The sequence below is a fragment of the Aphelocoma coerulescens genome, chromosome 2 (genome assembly GCF_041296385.1).
Source record: "Aphelocoma coerulescens isolate FSJ_1873_10779 chromosome 2, UR_Acoe_1.0, whole genome shotgun sequence".
NCBI classification, from domain to species: Eukaryota; Metazoa; Chordata; class Aves; order Passeriformes; family Corvidae; genus Aphelocoma; species Aphelocoma coerulescens.
The window spans coordinates 154,053,259-154,074,759 of NC_091015.1; the positions used below are offsets into that span (position 1 = coordinate 154,053,259).

Consider the following 21,501-nt stretch of genomic DNA (forward strand, 5'->3'; position numbering starts at 1 on the left):
CACAGGACCACCATGCCGGCCATGCCGACTGCCCTGGGGTGCTCTGCCATCTATGGGCAGGGACAGTCAGGATGTGCCTCTCCAAGCACAACACACTCACACATGGCTCCACAGCCCTGCTGTGCATGCTTGTCCCTGTGCTCCATGTCACTGGTTTGCTCCTCCACAGTAATGCTCCTTTCTCCCTTCAAGGCAAGGCTGATTGCCTTTAAAACAGGGGTCCCCAACCAGAAGGATCTACCCTCTCATCTGGCTCCTTGGCAGTTCTCCAGTTTTCCAGCTGTCCAAAGGAGTTGTGCTCCTTAGTGGCTCCACAGTGGCTACTACTGGCTTGGGGAAAACAGGAAAAAAAGTCAGTAGTAAATGAGAAACGTTAATACTTCAGTTCTGTCCTGTCTGTGCTCAGTTTGTTTCTGAACCTGCATTTTCTCCCAGTGAGATTCCAGCATTTAACTGTGCAGGGAAAAAGGAATGAAAATTGCATTGACAATCAAATGCATAAAGGAAAGAAATGGCAGCTCTGAAATATTCACAACCAACACAATTTTGATTAAAGAAAGAACTCTGTTTTTAATAGGGTTTTTTTTTGATCATTAAAAAAGTTTAAACCTGCATAGCAATCATTTCAAAAATAATTATTTAATGTTCCATAATGAAACTGTACACGACCTAGTCTCAGCGACAGCAGCCTGCCGGCGGTTTGGCGCAGTCCGGAGCAGCGGGCCCTGGCACCGGGATGTGGCTGGCGGGGTTGGGCGCTCGCTGTTGGCGGCACAGTCTGGCTCCCACACGGGCGAGGGCGGCTCGGCCCCCTCAGCAGCGTCCTCAGAGTCGTTCAATGTCTCGGTACTTCTTCCTCAGGATGGAGACCTGGTCTTTAAAGAGGACAGGGTCGAGCCTCATCTGCGAGTGGATCAGCGGCATATAGCCAAACCAGCTGGCAAAAGTGTTCATGCAGCTCTGCCGCTGGGCAAAGTGGTCAGGGTCGGCCCAGCGAGAGGCCCGGGACGTCTGTGAGGAGAGGAGAGCACAGATCAGAGTTGGCCTTGGCACACAGGATGGCAGGAAAGGTGGGAGCTGGGCCAGGCAGACACCATGGTGCCCAGTGCTGCCAGGGCTCAGGAGCACATGGCTCTGTGGCGGCTGGAATCTGCTCGGGGGGCTCAAAGAGGGGGAAGGACACCCTACCCACAGCAGATCCAGTCATGGTGAGCTGGACAACCCTGACTTCCCAAAGAGAGAAGAGGGCAGGGCTACACGGAGACTTGAGTTCAACCACGAGCCAGCCTGTGGAGCACAACACCCACAAGCAGCCCTCCCAAACCTTGCCAGCGCTCTACTTCAGCCTATCCCTCACTCTTTTCTTAAAACCCTCCAGCTATTTCAGAGATACAAATTCTTAAAAACCACCAGGAAAAAAAGAAGGCCACTGCTTTGAAGCAGAGACAAACACCCAAGCCCAGACCAGCTGCTGCCCATGGTCTTCAGCTGTAGGAGGGAAACAATTATTCAGAGTCAAACCTGCAATTTTGCAGATCAGATCTGCAGAAATTTATACACAAGTAATTTCAACCAGCTTGTAACTGAGTAGAAGTCCTTATGTGCTTGGCATTACTTGTGTGTGTAGATGCCCTGCAGTGAAAAGCAAGGTGCTTCCAGGAATCCCACTGGCCAAGGCCAGTGCATCAGACAGCACTGTCCCACACTGTATCATATTAAACTCTGACCCAAGGAAAACACCATGGTCTTCGACTGTATACATGCAAAATATTCTGGCCTGATTTTCCAAAGTCCAGGGCAGCTGTAATCCCTGTGGAAGTCCATTGAAACCCAGCAGCTCTGGAAAAAAAAAGGCCCTAGCAGCTTTAAAGCTGTTATTATTCTTTATCTGTACCTAACGAACATTTATAAATACAAAACTATTATTTAAGATAAAGTATGAATACTGAGAACCTAGGGGGTTTTTGTGCCACTTCCCATGCATCTCTCTATAGCACTTAAGTTTCCACTATACTTTAAAAACAACTACAAATTCATGAAGTCAAAGGATGTAAATTAAAGCATGAAGAAACAGATAAAGTCAGGGACTTGCCAAACGACTGTGGTACCAGACCTGATCTTGGTCCAAGGCCTGTCCAGTTAGCTCAAGTGGTAGGTTATAATGTGCATTGATTACAGCCTCCCGAGTGTACAGAGCCACTAAAGAGCAAGTAAAAGCTTGTTGCTACAGGATTATAGCAGACATTTTGGCCATTAACACTGAATTTCCATATGACTATTCATCTCTGTCACAACACGAGGTTATGTTAATTTTTTATTTGTCTTTCAAGGAATTATGAACATGGTCCACTACATTTCCCAAAGCTGCAGGAACAACTTGTCTTTTAGGAGAGAGTTATAGTTCATGGCTGACTCGAGTCACCTGTGCTGTAAGATGAAAAATGAATGCTCAGGCTTTGCCAAACAGCCAAAGCACAGCCCTGTGGAGAGTTGAAGCTGAAACTGGAAGCAATAGATACGTTCTGGATGGCACCTTCCTGTCCACAGAAGGTCTCTTGGGCACCCGGATGAGTCAGAATTGCTGAATGCTACCAGTGCTACCAATACCTCAGGTGCAAGCACAGTGACATACGGATAATGGAGTTTACAAACTGGCATGGCCACTCCCCAGTCAAAGATCCAAGTAATGTTACCAAGAGAAAATGTGAGGGGAAAACAGAGGGCCCCTTCTTTCACTTGCCCCATACTAATCATGGTACTGTTTGCACTGAGAGCACAGACACTGTGGCAACACAGATGGGAGGCTGCTCAGGACTTGCAGGTTTTGCAGGACTTGCTATTGCCCTCATTGTTCTCTCACACAGGGTAGTAGGACAAGTGTCCCCACATTACAATGTATCCTTGTTACTAGAGGTACTTCTGCAATGACAAAAGGCTTAACTAGCAGCTGGAAGAGGACCTAATGCAAGCACTTCATGGCTGCTAGTGGGTGATGTGGGACAAAATGTTCCTTGTGGGGAAAAAATACTTGCATATCACAAACTATCTCAGTTGTGACAGTTCAATGTCAGTGCTTGAATCACACTATATCATTTAAAATAGCACAGGGACAGCCTGGTACATCATATTAATTAATAATAATAAAAAGTAGAAAATCTGTCTAGAATTTATTTATGCTTCTAGCATTCCATGCCTAAGCCTTAGGTATAGAAAACTTAATTAGAAAATGAGAGTTTAACTGAAATTCAGTCACCGCAACCATCAGTTCCAGGAGCTTGGGATCACCATGAATAACACAGTGAGAAAATTATGAAGGGAAGCAGCACCCACAGATGTTTGCCATTTTCCTTTTTCTTCATTATAATAAGCATATCTAAAGTCTATTTACAGTTCTGTTATACTAAAAACTGCAAAAATATTTGACAGAATTGTATCACTCTGTAAGCCTAACCTAGAAGTGGACTTGTTACATTATCAATACATCCCAATTGCTGAAACATGCTATGATTACATACCTGTCCCATCATGGTCTCCTTATACTGTTTTTTCTGTGTTACTTTGATTGGAGGCAATTTTGTCACGGCTGACACCAAAAAATTCATTAGAATGTCCTCACAATTGGCCAGTTGGTCCACCATATTCTTTAGGCTGGCAGGCAGGTAATGAGTGTACAGGTAGTGATAATATCTGGAAACCAACAGCAATGTTATTAATACAAGTCACTGGGCTTTCAGGTATCACAAGCTCCAGGAAATTTCTATCTCATTTGAGACACAAGTTTTGTACTCAACTCCCAATATACCAATTCCTTTCTTTGGTCTCACCCTCCAACAAGAAGGGAAAACAAATCAGTTTCTCATCAAGACAGGAAACAGTGCTAAAGGAGGAACAGAACATGCATCTTTTTTGCATCCAGGTTGAAAGAAACAGTGTGGGCCTAAGCATCAAGATAATGGACGAATAGGAAGGAAAGCCCCACAATGCTACAATGTTATAGACAACACTGATGAATTCATCCTCCATATTTTCTTTCCAAACTGTTCAGTTGGAAAGAACTCTATTAAAACTGCCCTACTGCTGTTCTTATTGCTGAAATTACACTCCTTTAGGTCTATACCATCCCCTGTGGATGGTCTTCTCCTTCTTAAGGATGTCGATTAGAGACTCCAGAATTTTCTTTTTCTTTAAATGTAGAAAGGATTTTGGTCTGCTGAAGTTCTAATACGTGGGTTTTCTCCAACATGCTGCAATATGCTGAGCTGTGACATGCCCATTGTACTACATTTCTAGGGTAGCCAGAAGACTTTGCAGTCTGCAGCTGTCAGCCAACACACACCCAGAGCTGGTCTGGAAGTAACCTCCTTTCTGCTACGCTACAGGCCATTCAGCCAAGCAGCTTAATGAATTCAGGAACTCTTTGAAGTGTGTAATTCCTGATGTTAAAAAGAGCAGTCTGACTGCCTCAAAACACAAGTGACTTCAAAGAGACCCAACAAGTGCAATAATGATTACCAGATCCCCAGAGCTAAACCAAGAACTTAAATTATTACCCCATAAAAAGTAGACCCACTTACTATCTTTCCATTTTTTCCCCTCCCCGGAAGAATGTTCTTCACACCCCACCCCCAACCCCTCTTTACTATTTTGTTTCATACAGAAGAAGGATAGCAGATGCTCTGGGTTCTTACTTGTGGTAAATAGCAGCTCCTGTCAATACCATGGAATAGTCATTAGTCCATTTGGAGGTATACCCCCACCTCTCCTTAGTGTTGTCCCAGAAGTGACTGCGTGCAGGGTACCCTACAATCCTCTCTGGAAAGCTCTGCCAAACTGTAAAGGCAAAATCCACCTGTGGACAAAGGTACAGGCCAAATGAATACCGAAACTGTTTCAACAAATGTAAACAAAACAAAATACTACCCTGCCACTAATTCACAATTCAAAATCTTGGAACTGTTGCAAAACATTAATTCTGTGTATTCATCAGTAAATTAAACTGACTGCTTGACATTTTGCCCTATAATTATGCACATTTTAATGGTTCCTGTCAAAGGGAGTCTAGAGCATCACAGCATTATATTAACATTTTCAAGCTTGCCCTTTACATATCAAACCTTTTCAAGTTACAGAAAGAATGGCTGTAGGTGCATGTATTTTTACCACAATGCAACACCAAAGGGTAACTGCCATGTGGAAACAAAGTTTTGCACATCTTTGTGCATTGCACCTACCATTTTATCACTGTTAACACAGAGTTTGGAAAATCAGCAGTCACACGCTTTAAGTGGTAAAGGTGTCTCAGTGAGAATAAAACAGACACTCAGTGAGGAGTCCCTTTATATTTTCCAACTGTTTTGAGCTTTCTGAAGACCATGCTGGTCATACTTTTAAAACTGTCTATATGACCAAAAAGGTTCAACATATAGCTTAATAAAGAGGAAGATAAAATTCCCATTTAGTTAAATGGCATAAGGAACCTAAACTTTAAGAAAAATGCTTTATATTGTAGGAGCCACACGAGCACGTCAAATGCTGCCAATGGCATTTTTTTTATTGTCTTGCTGTAATTATTTTAATAACTCAAATCTCTGAGGATTGAGACATGACAGAACATTGCTACCCCATCATCCTACCAAACAAAATCTGGTGCTTTTAGGAAAGGGATGATCGGGGTAGTTTGCAAAAGGATGGTCAGCATTATATTTGAAAAGAGTTTGGTACAAATACAAAAGGAAAGATTTTAACATTGGTTGGCAGTCTCTCCCCTTCAAATTACATTTTGGAGCTCAAGCTAGACTGAAATTTTGTAAGAGTTACACACAATTCTAATTGTCCTAGTCAAACCCAAAAAAAAGAGGGCTTTGTTTCTGCACTGCACATTAGGTTCCCCTCAGTACCAGAGAGACCTAAAACTTTGCTCAAAAATGTTTGAAAAGCCTTCCAAGAATGCAAAGTTAAGGGTGTAGAGGTTAGATAAAGAAGAGCTGCTCTGAGAACAGTCCCATTTTGTGTTGATTACTGTCAGACTTCTCACATTTGCAAGTGTTTTTATGAAACAGAAGAGTCACACATGGACTGAAATACCAAGTCAGGGACTTTGTTATTTTCTTTAAAGTTGTTTCAAGGAATCTGAGGCCAACTAGAAAGACAATGTGCACAAACCAGTTACCGTTGTGATAGTTCTGATCTCATCCAAATCAATACCACATGAAAGAACTGAAGGGATTTTTTCCCTATAAAGGCCTTTCCCATAAAACGTGACATCTGTTTTCTCTACAGAAGTATGAGAATCTCAAACTTTAATAAATAATAAAGCTGTTGCACCCAGTGCCCTCTCTTGTGCTTTCAACTATCTGCCCTTGCACTAGGGAGATGCACTAAAGCAACCACCCTAAGAGAAATCTCCCTTTATTAAAAAAGCCCCTCAGATCTCATCCTATGTAATTTCCAGCAGCACTGCCACTTTCAGCTGATCAGCAGGAAAATCCAACCAAGCTGGCAGTCTTTTAAACCTCTGCATCACGACCCACGCTGGTTTCTAATGACTTCCCACGCACACACCCCTCTGTGTGTGTGGAACAGCTCCTCTCACGGAACAGTTACGCGCCGTCCTGCTGAGAACGGAAAACCTTTACTACGCCGAGATCGGACAGTCTGGAGGATGTGCTTGGTGACTGCTGCTCTCAATGGGATTATGATTGTCTTTGAACACGTTTCTAAATTGCCTTTTCTGGGCCTTGAAGATGTGCCACAACAACCCTCCATGAGCAGCTAGTTTCAAAGGAAATGTCACATCACATTTGCGTAAGCTGTACCGTGGGGGAAGCGAAGCAATAGGGAGGCCCCCCACCTCTTCATGAAGAGCCACCAAGCAGAGCTGCTGGTGCTGGCACCTTGGCAGAGACATGCCGGAGCTGCAAGGTGGGTTCTAGCAACAGCTGGCCAGCTGGTTCTGTCTGCAGCACAGGCACCAGGGGGCTCGTAGAGCAAATACCAACTGCACAAACACACAGGATCAGCTGCAAGTTGCTCACAGGAGCAACAAAAAAAACAAAGCAAAGCAACAAAGCCACAAAGGAAAGTGTAGGTTGTCTCACACAACAACAAGTATTTGTGCTTCCAAGTGTTTTGGGTAAAACACGGCCAAGCTGAATGAGAAACGCTATTTATTTCATATGTTTCCCAGAAGCCTGAATTACTCTGAAGTTTGGAGGATGACCAGTTAAAACAAAACAAAGCCCCAAATCCTCATGAAAGCCACAGGCTGGATTGCTGTAAATATGCCCTCAGTGCAATGAAGTCCCTTAGAGGTATTACCATGATCCCCAGGGCAGCTGAGATGGGACTCTTCATCCTAATCAACAACCTTAGGAAGTCCAGCCCAAGGATAAATGCCTTTTATTGCTCTGGGGTTTCTTTGGGCTGTACAGGGCTTTGCACACAAGTGCTTTGGCAGCAGCCGTATTCTTCCTCATCTAGCAGAAACTACCATGGTGTAACACTGGTATCAAACAGATTCAATGTCAACTATTTCTTTCACTTGTGAAGCGAAAGAGGGTACCGTGGCTGTTTCTGGAGCAGTCTAACCACAGCACAAGATCTGTGCAGGGGAGAAGAGCAGTTGCAGTCTCATCCATTTAGAATAAATCCAGTAACATCTTAGGGTATATAGCAGTGACTGAAGACTAATGTTACGCATTTTTTCACTGACATATAAGTAGTGGCAGCATCAGTGAAAGATCCCCATCACTGGCAGAAATGCATTTTTATTAAGGTGAAGTGGGGAGAGGGGAATGACTGTGAACATGGGGGAAAAAAAGGGAAAACAAAAGAAAATCGAGTTTTTCAAGCTATTCCCTGGCCATCATTAATAATGTATTTCCCAAATATTGCACTCTATATAAACTGTCATCAGTTTCCCTTGTGGTTCTCAGGAAGAGGTTCTAGAAATCAATACTCATCCCAGTTGTAAAAATTGGTTTTCCACAGTATTTTTCTTTTCTTAGTGCTATCTTGCTCTTGGCACAAACACTCAAGCACCTAAACTAGCAAAGATCTCCAATTTTATGGGCTGACACAATGGGGAAAGAGCATTCCTCAGTGAAATCCTGCACTAGGGTGGCAATGCTGTCTTTTGGAGTGATAGCAGTCCCCTGCTGCTGACAACCCTTCCTCCTCCACCTACACCCTACTGATTATGTGGGGAGGGGAAAGCTACCCCAATCAGAAAAGTGAGAACAGAATATTAAAGCTGACTGCTCTTGGCTGCCTACACCCGCCTGCAGCTATGTTACTAAAATAATAGAGAACGGAAGAACCATATGCTAATGATGAGCCAATTAACCAGGGCGAAAAACTCCTCTGACGGCAGGCAGTGGCAGGGTTGCTGAAACAAGTGCAACACATTAAATCTGAGAGTGTAGCAGGAAATCTTGTAACATTTTCTCACTGGCAAAGCCAAGAGAAGAGCATATCTGCTGCTCAGGCTGAGCCCAGGAGCCAAGCAGACTCCCACAACGACAGAGACCCCTTACCTCAGTGGTTGAAAGCACGGTGTCCTCATCCAGGCTTAGCACTGCATCTGTCACTATGTTGTCGTAGGGTAGGAAGCGACTGCTCATAACCTGTGGGTATCCAAGGCAGGAAGGGGAGGAAATAAAAATCACTTGAAGGACTCATTTCCAAGGCAAATACTCAGTTTTATTCCTAACTCTTATTTCCTCTTGTCTGAGGTACGTGGCATATTTCTGTCTGATGGAAAGGACCCTTCAGCTCAAGAGTGAAGGAGTGTCATTTTTGTCACCCCAGAAGTCAGCCTACACCTTCTATCTGAGGAGTAATTTCTGAATAGACCTCCCTCTTTGGAGGAGGCTGCTTTCATTTAGTGACAAACTGCATTGGTCTGTACTGAGAATTAGATGTACCTACAGCTTCTCTGGGGAGGACATTTTCCCTGGTGGCTAGGACTGTCCCTCTGCTCTCCTACAGAGTGTGATCAAAGATAATGAACACTGAGAAGGACTTTGCAGCCTTCATAAGGTTACACAGCTGGGAAACCAAGGAGCCCAGGCTGTGTGTGAAGGATGTAATGCTACCAGGATGGTGCGACATTCTCCATCAGAAAAGGAGAATATGCTAAAGAACTCAAACTGAGCTTTTATCTGCATGAAGAATTATATAGGTATTGTAGCATGTTAAAAGGTCACATTCTTAAATGGCCTTCCAGTACCTGAAGGGAGCCTGAAAGAAAGATGGAGAGGGATGTTTTATAAGAGTATGTATTGACAGGACTAGGGGGAATGGATTCAAACTGACAGAGACTAGGTTTAGATTAGGTATCAGGAAAAAATTCTTTACTGTGAGGGTGGTGAGGCACTGTAACAGATTGCCCAGAGAAGCTGTGGACAACCCATCCCTGGCAGTGTTCAAGGCCAGGCTGCACAGGGCTCTGAGCAACCTGGTCTAGTGGAAGGCTTCTTGGTCCATGGCAGGGGGGTTGGCACTAGATAGTCTTTATAGTCCCTTCCAACTCAAACCATTCTATATACATAAAACCTATATACAGAATAAACTTTTAAAAGATATAGCAGGACAGTCCTCAGAGTAATAGGAAATAGATGGGAAAGCTGGATTGAAAAGATAAAAGCAAGAAATGAAAATCCACATGGTTTCTTTAGCAGAGTAAATAGCACCTTTTGAGAACTGATGAAGAATAACAAGGATGCAACACAGTTTGTTTCCCTCATTTGCTAGGAAAAATAGCTTGGTTAGTTACTAGACTTCTTTACCAATTTACTATGCCAAAAAACCACTTCAAAAGTCAACACCAGTAAGAGGAATTCACTGTATGGAAACAGGGACATGAAGAAATTTGACACAACCCTCCTAACGGACATGGTCAGTTCTACATCCTCTGCAACCTGTTTGGGAACAAGTGTTTGGAATCTATGCCTTGATTCAGAGAAAGATCCGTCTCCATAACCAAGATGTTCACAGTGTCTGTCTGGAGAGGCACTATGGAGAGGCCATCACTATGATGGCCTTGGTCTGGAGAGGCAGGGTTCTGATGAAGAGGTCATCTGGCTGGGGCTGCAGGTTTTGCTTTGTTTACACTAAGATGAAGCAGAGCAAGTGGCCAGCAGGAGACCCATGTTCTCATCCCTGATCTTTTACAGACTGTGCAAAATGACCAAATAGTACAACAGTCAGGACTTGGCATGTATTTGTTTTATAGCTAAAGCACCCATCTCTAAAATGGGTATTAGAATATTTGATTTCAAGGGAAGAGTGAAGGTTACAAAAAGGCAGACCTCTGTGATCACCTGCATGGAGTACTGGTGCCTGCCAGTAGACCTCAGCCAAGTTTGGAGATGAAAAGCAGTTCCTTTGTGCAACCTTTGAATGTGCTGCTCTGGCTCTGCAAGCTTCGTCCAAACAAACAGCTTTCCACACAAGCAGCCACTTGGCTTACGTTGGGATGTTAGAGGGAAGAGACTGTCCACTATAAACACACCTTTGTGTACTCAGGAGACTCATTTGTAATCAAAACAGTGCCTGGGGCCAATTTCTACAAACACTGTAGAACTGGTCAGAGATTTTCTCTTCTATCTCACCTGTGCAAGTTTCACAAAAAGAAAATAAAAACACCCAGAACATTCAAAAGGCTCAGAAATCTCTACAACCTTTCTTGGCCCTGCAGCAATTCTCCTGATAACTGTTTACATGGCTAGCTAAGGCCAGAGCCTTTAGCTGCTAACCTTGCAGGGCTCTCTTTTCCCTTACTAAATGACAAGGGGAAAAGACCAAATTACAAATTCAAAATAGAATTGTACAGGCAAAGCAACCAGAAGTTCCCTTTGCCAACACAGAGCTCTGGATCCAGCTGACAGAGACTGCAGAGAGGACCAACTTGAATCTGTTTCCGATTCTAGAAGCAAGAAGTCTTGCTTCTCTCAGGCCTGCAGTTGGAAAGGAATCATCCACTTCAGTGTGGATTTTAAAAAACCCTCTTTTCTCATCTGATGGCATCTATTTTGACTTTGTGAAAGTACAAATAAGACGCGTGTGTTGCACAGCAAGAGATGACATGGTGATTTCCTTCTCACACAGGTGTCCAATGTCCCTTATCCCTTCCTTTTTTTTGATGGCAGCAGTACCTCATGAGGCAGTAAGAGAAGATACTTTTCAAAGGCAGGTTTTCATTTTTAACTCTGCTTTTGAGTCCACAGCTGACACCCAAGTCTTGCATGTGACTTCCCAGACTCAATGCAGCTGCATCCCTACGTTCATGCACTTGCAGAGAGATGGAATCCCTGACAATGGGGTCAACACTATCTACTCTTGGAGCCACATTTCAAAACTAGGTGCCACCTGTGAATCTCAGATTCAAGGCATTAATTGCCATGCTGATGGTTTCTGAGTGCACAGGGCCCATGCATGAAACACGAACCTGCAACTAAGCTGGTACAAAAGGCCAAGGAATAAAAAGGAGCTGTCATTTTGTAGGGAACTACAAAGCTTTCACCAAATCCGCTGGAAAAATAAATTTCTGTCCTGTCGGAGAATACAGGCAACCTTTTACCATGCTTCTCTCCACCTACCTTGCTCTCTCCTTCAATGACTATGACAGGCACAGAAGTGGCAGGCCAGCGGTGTTTGGCTGGGAGGGGTTTATCACAATTCCATAAAACAATAATCTGAAAGAGATTATTGGACCATGATCAGAGACCTTTGTGGCAACGTTGTCCATACTCTAAGGTCTCAGATCTCCAGACAAACATGTTAAATTCAAGTTAGGAATTTCAAAATCAAAAGCAATGATACAAATCTGTATAAAAATAACACTTCCTACATTAATTTCACCCAATCTGACTACTTACAATATATATCCTCTCAGGCAAATATAGGCTGGATAGGAACTTGGAAGTCTCTATCTCAGCCACTTCATACAGATGTCACTGATCTACTGTGGCTCTCATTAAAGACAAAACCCGTTGTGACACTCTGCTGCAAGAGGGTGCTCCTACTGAACTCCCCAGGATTTTTTTTAGAGAAGCCAAAATCCCGGCACTGATGAGATTAAGAGTCACAGTGGGAGGAAGGAAGATCATATAGCGGCTTTTGAGGCATAGACATCCTTTTGCAGTTTGCAGCACACACAATGCTGATCTTTAAAGTGCACTCATTATTTTACCTGTCTCATGTAACAAAGGGTTTAATTACTATCTCTATTCCACTCCCATTATACTCAGAATTTTTATTTCCCATGCATGTAGGTCACAGACAGTAGAAATCTCAGAGGAAAGAAACATCAGAATTAAAACAGGGCGTTGAAACAGGGCTGAGTCACTAGGCTCCTCACTCGTGGCAGAGTGGTTTGTCTCTGCTGTGACTGACAGCCAAACAGTGCTGCTTACCTGTGCACAGTACTGGGACTTGGCTACAGCAACCAGGAGTTTCAGCACAGGCTGAGATTGGGAAACCAGGGGAGTTACTGCGTGAATAACGGCAGTGAATGTGGAAAGAGGCTTCAGACCTGAAGTGAAGAGATACACGTTCAGTAAAGACAAAATCGCCCCAGTTACTACAGATTAAAGGACTTTGGGGATGGAAAAAACAATCTGCATTTAATGTAAACCTTGCCAGGTTTTTTTAGGACATCTCCCTTCATCTCAGATACCAGATGCTTCAGAGGAGATCACACTTCCCTTTAACTCCCACTCTGTGCCTTTAACTTCCACTCTGAAATACTGGACTCCAAGACAATGATTTCCTTTTCTTACTCACTATTTCCACAGATGTCCTGTAATCTCTTTCTTTTATCCAGTTTGTCCCACAATATTGACATCTAGTTTGTTCAGCCAAATGTCTTTCTTGACACAGGCTGTTTTGCTGCCTGGCTCTGGGTGCTTGATGCTTTTTACAGATTATCTCCACAAATTCCAGAAGCTTGTTCAGTTTCCTCAGTTCCATTACAGCCTCTGTCAGATTTTTGCTCTTTCTGCGGTGATTCCTAGCCACATGCATCTTCAATTACCTCCTGAGCTGATAATTCTGCTTGCATCCTTGCCTTCCATTTTAAAATTTTTGTCTTGCTATGATTTCCCTTTCTGCCTGGAATAACACATCCTACTGGTGCCTACCCTTCATTACTGCTCTCAATCTCATCTAAATTCATCTGTGTGGGGTCATAGTCATTTTTCATAAAAATTACCACTTCTACTCCCTTTTTTAACACAGTAACTGTCAATTTTTAGCAGGTGAGCAGTACAGATCCACACACGTGGGATGGCACAGGCTGAGCCAAAAATAGCAGCACTCTGGTAAGCAGGATCCCTTCAGCCTGAAGGAACAATCACCTGCAGAACTCATTGTTCAAGCTCTGCTTCAGGAAAAAGCCATGAAGCTAAGCCCTATTCATTCCTTCTAGTGGGATCCATATGAAGACACATAGTATGGAGAGCAAATCCATACCAAGTGTGCACCCCAATAACAAGTGTCACGGGTAAATTACCACTTTTCCAATTTGCCAAGCACAAATAAACAAAGAAAGGAAAAAGCTATTCCTCTTATGTCCCCTCAGGCCATGAATGGGTCAGCAACTCAGGCATTAATTACCAGCAACTGAAAAGTATGAAGGAACATAGATTTTTTTTTAACAATCTTTGCAAGCAAGAAGCACATGATGCATGTTGATGAGTCAGAGATGTTCCAGTCTACAGTGGGCAGGGAAGATTGAGACAGGATAAACGAAAGGCATCATTAACTAGAAATGAATGGTAAGTCACTTGGCACATGCTACTCAAAGACAAAACTTCAAAATTCCACTAGAAATTCCAGATGCTACTACATTATAGCAAAGATTCACTCACCAAGATTAGCATAGTAGTAAGGAAAATCTCCCAGATAGGAGGAATACTGTGGCAGTACAAATAACCCTCCAGGATGTTTGTTCCATATTAAGCTGTTACGTGATATGTGCTTAAATATTCTGTCCTGAATAATCTGGAAAACAAGAGAAGTAATGATTTTTAAATAGAATGTTACAGCCACTGGTAGGAGCTTCAGGGACTCCAGCTGACTGGAATCATCACCCATTTTGCAAAAAGCTGAGGCACACAAATTACTAGACATTCCTCCTTGATCTCTCTTAAAAGGACTCAGAACCTACACACTCTGACACCACTTCAGCAGCTCAGGCTTTGTGCCATAGGTTTCAGAGCACCTCATTAGTCTCTCTGGACATGGGGACCATACAATTTATTGCATTTTGTATTTCAAGTCAAATATTTTGTCTATTTGAATATCTTAGCAGTTGTAAGCCTGATTAGTTCATTGTCAGCTTTACTATCCAGAACTCACAGAAGATAATTATTTGAAGATGGCATTAAAAAGCTAGGTAATACTTGGAGATAGTAAGAGTATTCAAAATCAAAAAGACTTTCAGTAAATCAGGCTACACTAATTATTAATTTTTGCTTAATTATAAAGGGATATTAGCATTCAGATACATCACTGATTCCATGCCTCAGTTCTGTAACAGTTCCTTGTTGGATGGAACAGAAGATCTTTTCGTGACTACTGTTTGACTCTGTAGAGGACCAAAACCAGAGATTGCCAGATTTTTAATGTCAGAACAGATTGCTAGGTCATCTACTTTATCATCTAGAATACCACAAGCAAAAAAAGAAAAAAATATACCAGGCTGTACAATTAGTATGTATTTATGAAACTAATTACAGTTGCTTCACATCAGATGCCTGATTGCAGGAACAAGAGTGGTTCTTACACTGATGGGAAATTCTTTAAACTTCCTGCAAAGGCATAACAAGATTCAGTGGTGGGAATCTCTAACAGGACAAAGTCAGCCTCCAAAAGGTGCAACTTTCTAAGTGCAGTACACTCTTGAGCCCAGCGTTCTTACAGATTTCCCTTCCCTCAGAGCATTAGAAGTTGGCGGGTCTGGAGATGGGATGCTGCAAAGGGCCAGTGGGTGGTGAAGGATGAATTTTCCCCCAAGTGGGCTAAGCAGGAATGCCTTGCCTTCTTCTGCCACTCATCTTTTGTGATCTCCCAAGGAGGTTTTCACGTAACTGGCAGTTTATGCAGTGCACAGGGCTCGAGTGCCAAGAACATGCTGGTTGTCCTAACCTAATGACTCTGGCCTTAACATAGGTGTATAGGGTGAAACTTCATGTCTCTAAAGCTGGACTGAAGTGTAGGAAAACCAAAAAACAAGCAAAAAGACCCACCACAAGCAGAACAAAAGCAGCTGCTGGAGTCTGAACAAGGTAAAATCTCTGTAAGCTGCTGAGTTCAGGGACATTTGGTCAATACATGAATAAGTGCTGCCACAAGCAGTGGTTTTCCTGGAATTTCTGATTGCCATGACAAGAAAAGATTAAAACACCAAGTTACATTGCGCTAGACAATCCACTGCTGGTGGCAATACATGAACTGCTAAACTGGGGCAGATGTTAAATGCATGCTTGTCTGAATTTTGCCTACCGCCAATTACCATAGCTAATATGCAGTAATTCACTCACATGAATAAGTTAATTTAACTTTTTTTTGGTATAACAGACTTAGGACTGTAATGCCATCACTGACAAGAATGCATCTGAATATTTCTAGTTGAAAAGTTAGGTGTATCAGTTGTCAGATCTCCCATGTGGCAGTGGGGACAGGAAAAAACACAGACAATGACTGCTGTTTACCCAGCTGAAAGTTATGCCACTAAACAAAAGAGAAAACCTGTAAAGTATTTATTTTTGAGTGTTTACCACAAAGCATAAATACTACAGCTCCTCCCTCTTGCTTTCTCAGAACTGGGGCACAATCGGATAAGGAGAAGTCTGCAAATGTACGTGGCCAGGAGGTTTTCACAGACGGCAGAGTTTTCCAGGGCACTGGTAGCCAACAAGGCTGCAGGGGAAACACACGGCTCATGTTCAACGTGCCTCAGTGCGCCTGGAACCAGCACAGCTCCAGCACGGGGCAGGGCCCCACTGCCACTGCAGCACAGGCTGCTTTCAGAGCAGTCAGCCACACAAACCTCATCGGCCTGGTTCTGCATCCTCCTGGGGAGCTGGGGAGCTGGTTCACCACAGTTAAAAAACGGATCACTAATTTATCACTCCCCTGGGTCTACATAAGAAACCTAGCTGTCTGTCAGGATAGAGGGGAGAAAAGTAAACTTGGCAGAAAAAGAACTAAGAAGTGTAAAAAGATGACATGGAGGACCCCAAGGAATTAAAAAGCAGAGTGTACAGTGTTGCACATATTGCAGAGACAGAATCTACATTGGTCTTTCCAATGACGAGGCATGACAGGAAGTTTAATAAGAGAAGAAAGGGGTTAGGATCTCTGGCAAGATCTCCTTTTTCTTTTTGGAATGCCTTAATAGTCCAATATTTTTGTCTCACTCATCTTCACACTTCAAAAAGTTCACATATTGCCTTAATCATTGTTGCTTTACAACAGGCTCTAGCCAAGCATCCAACACTGCTTGTCTGTACTTTGTGCTGTCCCTCTCCCCTCCTCTTCAGGAGTGGAGGACTGAGCATGCTGTGCAGGGATGTTTTGGGTTTGTTTCCAGAGAAGACCAAGCTGAGGAAGTGCAGTTACCCTGGAGCCTGCATCCGATGGTGCCTGCAGCAGCCCTTTGCTGCACTGCCCGTGCTCCCACTCACCAGCCTGCAGCAGACACTCGAGCACCACTGCCTAACCCACACCTTGTCCAAGGCACTGGGCAGCTCCTCTGTGCCTTCCACCGGGGGTTGCTGGCCAACTGATTCAAACATCTTATTTTGGACTATGAGCTGTGTGGCTTAGGCCACTGTGCTGGGGTAGAGTTAATTTTCTTCACAGTGGCTGCTGTGGGGCTGTGTTTTGGATTTGTGCTGAACACAGGTTTGACACTACAGAAATGTTTTGTTATCGCTGAGCAGGGCTTGCACAGAGCCAAGGCCTTTTCTGCTTTTCATACCACTACACTGGCAGGGAAATTGGGGGTGTCTGGGAGGCTGGGAGGAGACACAACCAGGACAGGTGACCCAAACTGACCTAAGGGAAATTCTAGACCATATGACATCATGCTCAGGGTTTAAAATGGGGGGAAGAAGGGAGAAGAAGGAGGAAGAGGGAGACATTTGGCGTGATGGTGTTTGTTTTATCAAGTCACCATTACACGTGATGGGGCCCTGCTCTCCTGGAAATGGCCAAACACCTGCCTGCCCCCAGGAAGCAGTGACTTAATTCCTTGTTTTGCTTCACTTTTGTATGCGGCTTTTGCTTTCCCTATTAAACTGTCTTTATCTCAACCCATGAGTGTTCTGGCTTTTACCCTTCCAGTTCTCGCCCTGATCCCGCTGGTGGGAGAGTGAACGAGCAGCTGCCTGGGGCTTGGCTGCTGGCTGGGGTTAAACCACAACAGCCACCAAATGCTGTGAGATGATCAAAGAACTTAAAATGTGATTTAAGGTTTCCAGAGGTGTGAAGGATAAAGGCTGTGATGTCCTTGCAGACATCTGATTTGGTGCAGACTTTTTCCATGCTGATATCCTCAGACACAGACATACACTGGCTCTGCAGTTAGCAGGCAAGTGATTATTCTGATGGTATCTAGAACCGTCAGAGCACTCTGACACAACAGTATTACAACAGAAGATGGATCACATCCACCAAAAAAAAAAAAAAATCCTGCTAGGAATTTTCTTCCAGGCATTAGATTGTAAGAAGAGGATATACTGCTTGCAGGTTTCAGACAACAAAAGTCCCTCTCAACTGTTTTACTCCTTTCCTAAGGAAAGTTAACTTGGGACTTTACTTAGGCAAGTTGAAATGTGAAATGAGTATCTGTTAATAAGAACAGAATCCCTCTTAGCTGTCTCAAAAGACTGAGAGTCCTGAAATAAAATACAATTTAAAAAAAAATCACAAACCAAAATCAGTCTCCCAAACAAATGAAAAAACGCATAACATAACTTCAACACCAGGGATACATTAATTGGTTTCATTAAACTAAATCTTCCAGGAACACTTCTGTCTTCACTTTGTTTTTTCTGCTCTGAGCAAAAACTCCAGCTTGCTGGCTACCCATCTGCTTCAGCTTTAGAGTTTTTGCTGTCTGTTGGGCTCCTGCAGCCACATGGGCCAATGTGTCTCAAAGCAGCACTAAAAATATGTGTGAGTGGAGTTAGATGTGATGGACACCAAGGCTGTGGGAGCTGCAGATTATGTCCCCTGGAGTCCAGCCCCAGCACAGGCAGGAGAGGGGCACTGGGGAGAGCCGTGTGCTCCTGTCCTTTTAGCAATCCCTACCAACAACAGGACACATGCAGGGAAGGGGCAGATGATGTGTGAGCCACCTGATGGTCCCTGGGAGCACTTCTGTAAGGGTTAATTAAATTGTGAGCAGTGGCACATGGTCTTCCACCTTTGTGATCTGATCCTGGTGTGAGCTGTGATCATTACCACTACCTCATCAGTGCTTATGAGGAGCTTGAAGATGAAGTTGCCAATGGGCAGCACAGATGAAGATATGCTCTTCTGAGGGCAATGGGAGGGTTGTGAGGATAGCTATGTCAGGGGCTCTGCAAATGTTCCCTGCCTGGTGTTCTTCACTGGCATGGAAAAACCTAAGGGACTGACTTGCAGCAGCTGGAGGTGGATCAGCCATGGGCACGCATTTGCAGTTTTCAGGGGGAAGCAGGCAGACCAGGAAATGTGGAGCCTTAACAAGTGTGCATTACAACTGTGCACAAAGACAGGTGCAATTGCAGAAGCATTAGCATAAGACGAATGCATTTGCACCTACAAAGTGAGCTCCTTTCAGTGGTACAAATGTGTCAAAAAGTCATGTGAAAAATTGCAAAACAGTTAGAAAAGAAACCTGCTTTTGAAATTGCAGCCTGAGTCCTACTTCTGAAGAGTCTTTCATCTTTCCTCTGTCTCTGAATTCAGAAAGGATTCTATCCACATTTGAGATCATCTGTCTCCCCTTTTAATAGCAGTCTAATTATGATTATCTGTTAATAATTTATAAGAATGATCAGGCCTTTCCCTTCTCCTGTGTGTGAAGATAAGACACAGTATTTACAACCCCCCCCCTTTTCCTTGAGCCAGATCAATAGCCCCATCACAAGGCATCAAAATGTTAAGGAATGGTCAAGGAGGATCCCTACAGTAATATTTCTTCCAAAATGAATTCCAGAAGTGTTTCTTAAGAAATACATTTACTACCAATGACAAGGATAGTGATTCATAAGCCATAAAGCCTTGCAAAGTCAAGATCACACATGACAACTTTTCCATGCATTGGGTAGCTCCCATTTTTCACCGTGTCAGTTTTCTAATGTGGATTCAGATAATGAAGAAAGTATTTCCTTAGGGGAGAAAACTCATCAAGATGCTGAGATTTTTTTCCCAGTTACCAATTGCATGTCATGAAAACCAAGGTCTGATACCAGCTGAGGACAGGAGTAGCTGGACAGGTACAGAAACCTTGCTGCTCGGCAAGGTCCCAGATAATTTTTACTCACCTCTAGTGTAGTCAATACAATCTTCTCAACTGAAGAAAAATAAGCCTCCCACAAGAACTGTGTCTGCTGTCTAAGTGCTAGGATTTTATCCTGATGGATAGACCTGATTGTAGAAGGAATCTGTAATACAAGATGTAATACAGTCAGAAGCTTTAGAAACAACACAATCTCAAATTAATATGCTGCTGACAAGCCCTCTCCTCTATTAGCAGGTTATACAGCTTCAGCACTCCTATCCAATGGAGATGCATGTCAACAGTTAAAGCCTTGATGTAAAACAAGTAAGACACAACCCTTTATAACCTCTGGTACTGAATATATTAATTTTTTAAAATCTGCTTATTTTTAGTTTTTAATTGTTTTATGGTCACAAAGCCTTGTGGTGTGGCATAGTAAGGAGGTCCTCCATGCACCCCTCATGCTTTTCATCCCACAAAACTCTTTGTGGACTAGTATTTTAACAAGCTAGTACCTGCAGGTCTTAAGAGTTCAATAATCCCCATGCTCGAAGTATATTAACAGGATCTGGAATTGCATTTACCACAGCATGGCAACACTAAGTGTCCCAAAGAAAATATAGCAACACCTTAAGTAAGACTCCCCTTTCTGGGAGCCTGTGGATTGAATTGCATTTCACTAATTACCTTAGGTAGACCTAAGAATAATATCTTCCACTACATCTGTTATTCACAAGGGAAAACAGTAAAAAATTTTGCTTTTTTTCCATTAAATCTACACATTAATTGTTGTATAAGTTGCCTTACAAATAAACTCCAAATTGTCCTGCTGCAACACTTTTCCATTAAAAAATGACACTGCTCACTAGATCAGAACAGGAGTGTCTACAAAAGATGCCATCATCTTTTACCATCCCCATGTCCTTCTTGAAACTAAGGTGTGTATGTGCCATTCTTTAACTTAGGACATTGACCAAGGCCTCCAGTACAACTTGGACAATGAGAAGTGACACTATCAAGGGAATTTAACTGAAATTTGCTTTGGTGACAAGGACTAGTCACAGCACCAGAATGGCATTTAAGATATGTTGCTGCTTTGTGCTCATCTTTTTCTAGAAATTAATAGTTGTGTGGTTGCACCTACATTTTTGTGATTTCTAACTGGAATCACAGAATTATTTAAGTTGGAAAAGACCTCTAAGTTCATCAAGTCCAACCACTAAATTAGCCCAACATGTTCTCAGACACTCCTTTCTCATAAATCTTTTACCTGAGTCATTAGTTTTAAAAGCAAATACCTGGGCTGTGTATTTGGTCCTTGTGCATTCCAGCTTATTCTGGAGTTTGCCTGCATACCACCACATCCAACCCTTTTCTGACCAAAACACACTCTGCTTATTCCTAAAATACTGAGAAGTGGCAGCAATCATTATTTGATTTCAAATATTCCCAAATCAAATTATTTCCTGTGAAACCTCTTTCCTGAAGAAAAACTGTGACTTTAAGAATTTACATATAAAAAATTTTCACAGTAATCAGCAAATTCTTTACTTGCAGAGTTTGCAACCAGGTCTGGACACTTTGTCCATGGCTCCACTGGCTGCAGTGTCAGATGGGCCAATCTTTGCTCTCTCAGCCCTTCACCTCTTAGACCATCATCTTAGAGACACTGCTAATATAATACAGACTTTGGGCTTATGAGAGAGTTAGCACTGTGGCAAGCTTGAGCAGAAGAAAATGGTCAGATTGTCCAAGATGCTACTTTATGTTCTTTCCCTATAGGCCCTTTAAGTAAAACCTAGGTCTTTAGGTAAAATATTCCCTGCAGAAGTAGTATGAAACACAGAACCTGAAAATATGTATTAGCACATGTCTTTCTAAGTGATCACATCACTATTCATGATGTGTTCCAATAAGTAGAAGGATAATAAACATTACCTGCACTGGCTGCAGAGATGTGTATTAATCACACCCAGAAACTCTATCAGTAGCAAAGACAAGAT

At 43.0% G+C, this 21,501-nt stretch overlaps 1 protein-coding gene across 2 annotated transcripts in view; it reads right to left on the minus strand.

The window, feature by feature from the left end:
- Positions 1 to 544: 544 nt before the first annotated feature.
- EXT1 (exostosin glycosyltransferase 1) overlaps positions 545 to 21,501 on the minus strand; it is a 178,389-nt gene continuing 157,432 nt past the window's right edge. The window contains exons 4-11 of one of the 2 annotated variants that reach the window (XM_069005371.1): positions 19,542 to 19,661; positions 13,872 to 14,004; positions 12,417 to 12,535; positions 11,601 to 11,696; positions 8,535 to 8,624; positions 4,689 to 4,849; positions 3,516 to 3,687; positions 545 to 1,011 (exon numbers count right to left, since the gene is read on the minus strand). In XM_069005371.1, coding sequence (XP_068861472.1) covers positions 826 to 1,011; positions 3,516 to 3,687; positions 4,689 to 4,849; positions 8,535 to 8,624; positions 11,601 to 11,696; positions 12,417 to 12,535; positions 13,872 to 14,004; positions 19,542 to 19,661 — 1,077 coding nt within the window. In that variant the 3' untranslated portion in view covers positions 545 to 825. The remainder of the gene's footprint in view (positions 1,012 to 3,515; positions 3,688 to 4,688; positions 4,850 to 8,534; positions 8,625 to 11,600; positions 11,697 to 12,416; positions 12,536 to 13,871; positions 14,005 to 19,541; positions 19,662 to 21,501) is intronic. The other variant, XM_069005372.1, reaches the window with a different exon arrangement.